The 7500-nt window shown below is 45.2% G+C and overlaps 1 protein-coding gene across 2 annotated transcripts in view; it reads right to left on the bottom strand.

Annotated features, from left to right (window-relative positions):
• Positions 1-7500, bottom strand: part of eif2ak4 (eukaryotic translation initiation factor 2 alpha kinase 4) — a 109922-nt gene that overhangs the window by 88115 nt on the left and 14307 nt on the right. For both annotated transcript variants that reach the window (XM_063183651.1, XM_063183652.1), the window contains exons 13-19: positions 6827-7154; positions 5513-5717; positions 4856-4928; positions 4158-4250; positions 3551-3673; positions 1657-1761; positions 1313-1376 (exon numbers count right to left, since the gene is read on the bottom strand). In XM_063183651.1, the coding sequence (XP_063039721.1) occupies positions 1313-1376; positions 1657-1761; positions 3551-3673; positions 4158-4250; positions 4856-4928; positions 5513-5717; positions 6827-7154 (991 nt within the window). The remainder of the gene's footprint in view (positions 1-1312; positions 1377-1656; positions 1762-3550; positions 3674-4157; positions 4251-4855; positions 4929-5512; positions 5718-6826; positions 7155-7500) is intronic.

Here is a 7500-nt window from a genome sequence, read left to right as displayed (position 1 = left end):
ATTCACACATAGGTGAAAGGACTTCTAAACAGTCATTTCCAACAATGAAATGCGGGTAATACAATATCAGAAAGTCTGGAGCTCGCACTCAAAAAACTTTTAAAATGCAAAAGTCAAAAATGGTGGTGGATACACCGTTTTTACAACAAAACTCTTCATTTGCATGATCTTGTTTTTCCCTCTAGAAACAGCACTCTCTCTGACGTCAAACGGCAGAGCGCTGGACCAAAAGGTCTTTCTGTGTTTGTACTGCAGCGTGGCTGTAATGCAGCATATCCTGCTTGGCCGTGGTGTTTATGAATGCATCCTGTATGCATGTGCCCGGCCGCCCAGGGGCTTATACTAGCAGTTTAACTGGACATGTACTCTATGTGTGTGTGTGTGTGTGTGTGTGTGTGTGTGTGTGTGTGTGTGTGTGTGTGTGTGTGTGTGTGTGTGTGTGTGTCACCATATTTGTTTATGTTTTTCATCCAACTCCCTAAATGAATGGGTGCCAGAGTGTAGTCCAAAAACCAACAGAAAGAAAGAAACAAAGAAGTGTTTTAAAGGACCATAACCTCGTTTTCAAAGAATGAACTTTGCAAGTGGACTTAGTGAACTCCAAGACAAAGCGAAATATGGAAATCTTGTTCCCTTTGGGCCCGAACTAGGCTCAGACCAACCTAAACAAACTAAGCTGAGGAAAGAGATCAATTAGGGAAGGCGCAGGTGTTCGAACCTTGTTCGTCTAAAAGTTTACCTTTGCTGCCCGACAGTCATCTGTCTCTCACTAAATACAGGCTCATTTTGCAGCTCTTGAACTTGTGAAAAAGGTCAGAAAAAGTCCACACCTCACACCCTCGGGATGTTTTTTTTTCCCCTTCTTCTTTTTGAAGGAACAAGAAAAATCCCCCTTAAGTGAGATTCAAACACATTGCTGTGTGTGTGTGTGTGTGTGTGTGTGTGTGTGTGTGTGTGTGTGTGTGTGTGTGTGTGTGTGTGTGTGTGTGTGTGTGTGTGTGTGTGTGTGTGTGTGTGTGTGTGTGTGTGTGTGTGTGTGTGTGTGTGTGTGTGTGTGTGTGCGCGTGTGCGTGTGCGTGTGTGTGTCAGGCCTGCTGTGCAAGACTAAGTGAAAACTTCCAGAACCTTCTTGGATGAGTGTGAGGTGTTGAGTGGGAGATGCTGTGCTGTGCTGTGCTGTGCTGTGCTGTGCTGTGCTGTGCTGTGCTGCGCTGCGCTGCGCTGCGCTGCGCTGTGCTGTGCTGCGCTGCGCTGCGCTGCGCTGCGCTGTGCTGCGCTGTGCTGTGCTGTGCTGTGCTTGGCTCCAGCTCACCTGTAGGGTCCGGCTTCAGCACCGGCCCAGAGCTCCCCTCTTCCACCTCCAGCTTCCCGGCAGCCTGAAGAGGGGAGAGACAAGCAGAACACACATGATGCAACACACACACACACACACACACACACAATCTCACGCGTGCACACACACATACATGCGCGAACACGCAAGTTTGCGAACCGACACACACGCACACACATATTTACAGTGTGCACATACACACTACACATGTGTACACACATGAAAGCTTGCAGACACACATACACATACACATACACATACACACACACATACACGCGCGCGCGCGCACACGCACGCACACATTTCTAGATCAATGTGCTCACCACATTGGCCGGATGATCCGTAGCCAAGCCGAAGTCCCCAATCTTCACATGATCCTGGGAGTCAAGAAAAATATTCACTGGCTTCAGGTCCCGATGGATCATTCCCTGCAGAGGAAGATAGGGGAGAAGAGAAAGAAAAGAGTGCAAAAAAAAGAGAGAAGAAGGGATGAGGTGGTCCTCTGTTGCAGGTCCAGCATAACAGGAGCTTGTCCATCCATCCGTCCATCCATCCATCCATCTCCCTCTCTCTCTCTCTATACTAAAGTGCTCACCTGCTAAGTTAAATCTCTCTCTTTCTCTGTCTCTGTCTCTGTCTCTGTCTCTCTCTCTCTCTCTCTCTCTCTCTCTCTCTCTCTCTCTCTCTCTCTCTCCTTCTCTCCCTCCCTCCCTCTCCCCATGATGAGGGATTTTCATGAATGAAAGGAAGTGTGAATGAAAGTGAGTGGTTATCAATTCCTTTCAGAATTCCTCAAAAGTACCCAGTCTCTTCTCGTTATTTCACTCTGATACTCTGATTTTTCTTGCTCTTTTCCTTACTCACTCTCTCTGCAGGCCATATGTCTTTAATGTGTTATTACCGGTTGGGAATTGGCCCTCCGACCTCCTCCAACATCGGAACTCCATTACAAGCTGACCCCTCCGTTTTGTTGCTTAACACATTTCCTGTTTCCTCGGACGGACACACTCCTTCACTCTGTCGCCCTCTCTCGCTTTCTCCAAATCACACAGCTGGTTAACACCTGCCTTGACTCAATCCTCCTCCTTCTTCATCCCATCATTCCCATTTTACATTATTACATTACATTACATAACATGACATTTATTATTAGAGATGCACCGGATCCTGATTTTTAGGATCCTGCCGGATACCGGATCAACTGCTTAAGATCCTGCCGTAAACGGATACCGGATCCTACAAAAGGGTTGAAACGTATAGTCTACTCGCAAACATGGGCCCTTTTTATTACGTTGGCTCAAACTATTTTTAAGACTCATTGGCTTACTGCCACACTGCCTGCAACGGCCGCTTCCAAAGGGCTTTCACTCCATGCAGTGATTGGGGTTGTGAAAGACTGACTGAAAAGCCTAGGCTAGAGATGCACCAGATCCTGATTTTTAGGTAACTTGCCGGATACCGGATCCACTGCGTAAGATCCTGCCGGACCCGGATCCTGTGAAAAACCCTATTATCCTGCCGGAACCGGAACCGGAACCAGATCCAGAGCATCTCTATTTATTACATTACATTACATTACATTACAGTTAGCAAGCGCTTTTATCCAAAGCAACTTCAGCCATGGGGGAAGGAAGGGATTGGTAAGGGTGGGAATTGAACCTGCAACCCTATGATCTGCCGTCCAACTCCTGAATCATTACACCAAGGCTGCCTTTCAACATAACTGTAAACTTACACCAAGGGCTGCATGTCATACGTCAGACGGAATTTATAGATCAAATCAAGTACCAGATAGTGGAGAAAAAGACACTTCTCCTGTGTCAATGCAACCAGACGCATGAGCAAGCAATGACCAGACACTTGGCAGAGGATAAACAAGCCTGATGAATGAATGTATGTAAAGCTGGTAATGATCAAAACAGAGATAAGGAGATAAGGACACATCTGTAAAATGTATGTTACACACTTAGGGGTTTCCTTTGCCTTAAGACATGTAAAAGTTTTTATCTTTTTCCTGACTTGTTTCGACTGTGTTACTTCCGTCTTCATCAAGATGAAAACTTTTACCTGTCTTAAGGCAAAAGAAACCCCTAAGTGTTGAAGTTACATAGTTAGACATAATGAACTTAATACATGTCAAATGCAAAATGTATGGTTAATTTCTAGGCAAAATGTATGGCTAATCATGACCACATAGTGATACGGAGACAAGCGAACCTGTTGGTGGATGTAGGCCAGGCCATCCAGAATCTCCCTGAAGAGCCTCCACAGGCGGCTGTTGTCCAGGTGCAGAGCCTGGTCGATGGTGTCCCTCAGAGTGCTCTTCTCACAGTACTCCATCTAAGCAGTGGACATAGGCACAGAACGAGAGGGGGAAACTTTAATAATTTGCTTTATTGTTTTTAGATTGTCCCTTTCTTGCTTTTGTCATCATAGTTTCTTTGTGTTCCATGATGCTGCTGCACTTTACTTCAGTATCAGTTTAAGATCAAAAAAGCAGCACACCCATCTGTCTGTCCATCTACAGTGTATCTTATGAGAGCGCAGCTTCAGCACCACGGCAACAGAACCCTTCAAGTATTTATCATCAAGGTCTCTGCGCAGAAAAGGACAACAGGGCCAACACTGGACAACACTGACCCCTGGTGGAGGGAGAATGCAGTCACAAAAGTGCAAGAAAACTAACGCATCAGCTCAGATAATATGAACTCTACTCACACAGGCTTAATACAACAAATTAGCACAAAACTGTCAATTCAACTATACTGAAGCATATGTGAATGTTCTAGGGACAGCCTGGTGGGGAAATGTTTGGCAAACTGACCTGTATGTAAAGGTAGTGGGCTATGAGAGGGGTCTTCTCTGCGTCTGAGCTCTCCGCTGTGTCCACTGTACCTGCCCTCTTGCTCGGCTCCTCCTGACAATGCAAAAACATACATGTCTCTCCATGACAATGACAGTGATAACAAAGGGACAGCATTTTCCTGTGGTATACCTGTTATTAGCTGCTGGTTATTCATGATATGTCTGTTATCCCCATTGATGCTGCATAGTGCAACATTGACTGTAGTGCCTGAGGCTACATGACACAGTATTCAGGCTACTGAGATTTGACTTGTTTTTATTAAACATGTTAGTATGTTACAGCTGAAGGAATGCAATATATTTTTTTGTTTGTATGTGCTACAGAGACTGTGATATTAAGTTTTTACAAGCTGACAGTGCCTTCTCCCAAAATGGCTTAGGCATGTAGCAGGTGTTTTTGTAGGTGTTTTCAGCATCAACGGGATATCAGCTAGTTTTACCTTCATGATAGTCTTTTATCTATTTTGTTACACCACAACATTAACATGGCACGGATTGTGGAGAACAACAACCCATATGCAGTCATTACTACTTGAATAAAAAGTTCTGGAAAAAAAGGTAATCTTTTCACCTCGGAGCTCCTGAGAGAAAATGGTAAAGCGCCAGAGCTGTGTACATAAAAATGTAAAATGTGAGACAATGAGATAAGAGACTCACTGGAGTATAGTTGCTCTCACTGTCGTCCCCATTCTCAAAGATGATGTCACTCTCTGAGTCACCATCAGACGTTCTGGAAAATGGACAAGCAGTAATACCATTATGAAAATAGACATTAAGAACACAGACATACATGCATGCATATTCACACCACTGAACACACACACACACACACACACACACACACACACACACACACACACACACACACACACACACACACACACACACACACACACACACACACACACACACACACACACACACACACACACACACACACACACACACACACACACACACACACACACACACACACACATCAATGCATATCCCCAACAACCAACCCTTCTCCCATCATTCCCAAGCATACTGTATCACACACACAGAACCAGGCACACACCGTCACCTACACACTAATTCTCTTACAGGAATGATGGTCCTCCTAACACGTCAGCCTCCTCCTCCGCCTCCTCCTCCTCCTCATCTCCCTCCTTTCACAAAAATCCATTTACGCACGCACGCACACACTTTCTCTTACAGGAATGAAGGTCCAAAGACGTCAGCCTCCTCCTCCTCCTCTTCATCGTCTCCCTCCTTTCACAAAAATCCATTTACGCACGCACGCACGCACGCACGCACACACTCTTCTCTTACAGGAATGAAGGTCCGAAGACGTCAGCCTCCTCCTCCTCCTCTTCATCGTCTCCGCTGCTGCTGGTGTCCGGGGCACTGCAGCGTGCACTAGAGGATCTCTCTATGGAGGTGCTCCACTCCACTGAGCTGGCCAGGGCAGCGGGGGGCGCCACATCCTCCACGTCCAGCTCAGGAAGGCCAAGCTCGTTCAGACGAGGACCCGCCGCTAGGTGGTGAGATGGATGGCACACGACACAGGCAAAGCATTATGAAAAAGCAACAATAAAAAAAATAATAATTAAAATTTAAAAAAAAAAAAAAACAATAATAATCAGGTAGTCTAAGCTCATTCAGGGACTGCAAGATAGACGACACAAATATTATGATAGACACATAAAGTCTGCTTTAACATATAATAAAAAATCTGTGTTTAAGTGGGCTTTTTTCAGATTTTATTTGTCTGTGCTAATTTGGTCCTGCTCCCAGGTGAGACGCCTGGATGTGTGAGCTTTAACTAGTCACAGTAACTACACAAGTATCATGAACAGCAATACCAAACATTCCCTTCATCACAGCCATAACATTCACAATACTGTACAGCAGGGCTATTCAAATGGCGGCCCTGGGGCCAGATGCGGCCCTTGGACAGCAAGGTTCTGGCCCCTCACAAGCCCCTTCAAATACAGAATCGTTTTTTTGGAATTTAGAGATAAAAGTATGGGCTCCTTTATCATGCTGAAACGGGACACGGGACGTTAAAATGCAGGAAGTTACATCTAAGAAATGCAAAATTTTCTGGGGGAGGACCCCCAGACCCTCCACTTCAATGAAGTCTCCCATATTTTTTTAATTGACAGTCTGCAACCATAATACAGACATATAGTTCGGCCCCTTTACTGGGAGGAATTTGAAAAAATGGCCCTCGTTGAAATATAATTGAATATCCCTGTTGTACAGTATGGCTGTGCCTTTTTCTGCCACAAATGAAAAACAGGGCAATGCTTGACCTCAAAGGCTTAATCAGGTGTTTATACTTTTATGTCCTGTAAAATGTGTAATCATAGTCAATCAATCAGCCGAGGTGCGGAGGCAGTTCTGAAAAGGTTCACCAAATTTAGACTCTGCAAGAACAATAAATCTTCATCGATCATCCAGCAGCCCTTTATAACGGCATTTCTGCTGGAGAAAAATATGCCGCTCACTTTCTGCCTGGATATTTTGATATTCTACTGGTGAAAAGATGGCGAGGCAAAACCAAGAGCCTAGGCGTGAGAATCACTATCTTTTCAGACAATATCTGGTGACTAATGGAAAACGGAATGCTATGCTACATACCTGCCACCCTGCCACTGGGCGTCCGTGGTGGTCCTGTGTGTGCCGCTCCTCCACCAACACCAACACCCCCTCCTCTTTCTCCTCCTCCTCCTCCTCCTCCTCCCCTCTCTGGGGTGCTCTGGGCGGCAGAGCTCTCGCTGCTGGTCAGGACGCAGGTGGCGGGGGTCTCGTGCCGCTCGATCCAGGCATTGTAGTAACGCACAATGTTCTCATGGTTGAGTCGCGACAACAGCGTCACCTCCCCTTTGATGCGGCGGAACTGGCGGCTCATGGGGTTCACCTGGATACGCTTCACCGCGTAGTAGCAACCGTCCAAGTTGTTCTGCACCTGGGGTGGAGAGATGAAATATGAATCCATCTTGATGACGTAAAAAATGCACCCACTATAGATAGCTTAAATCTAGACTCAAGACAAAGCTGTTCTCAGATGCTTTCCCCTAGCTTACATTCTTTTTTTTATTAATATTATTTTTATTTTTATGTTTATTTATTTTTTTGATTTTATTTTATTATTATTTTAAATGTCTTTTGACTCAAATTTATTTCCTTCTTTCTTCCCTGCTTCCTTTCATTTACATTTGTTAACTTTGTGAAGCACATTGAGTTGCACCTGTGTATGAAATGCCCTATATAAATAAACTTGCCTTGCCTTGCCTTGCCTTGAATGAAATATG

Source organism: Engraulis encrasicolus, chromosome 19, assembly GCF_034702125.1.
Source record: "Engraulis encrasicolus isolate BLACKSEA-1 chromosome 19, IST_EnEncr_1.0, whole genome shotgun sequence".
Taxonomy (NCBI): domain Eukaryota; kingdom Metazoa; phylum Chordata; class Actinopteri; order Clupeiformes; family Engraulidae; genus Engraulis; species Engraulis encrasicolus.
Note: the sequence above shows the minus strand (reverse complement) of the source record. Positions and strands in the feature narration are given on the sequence as shown.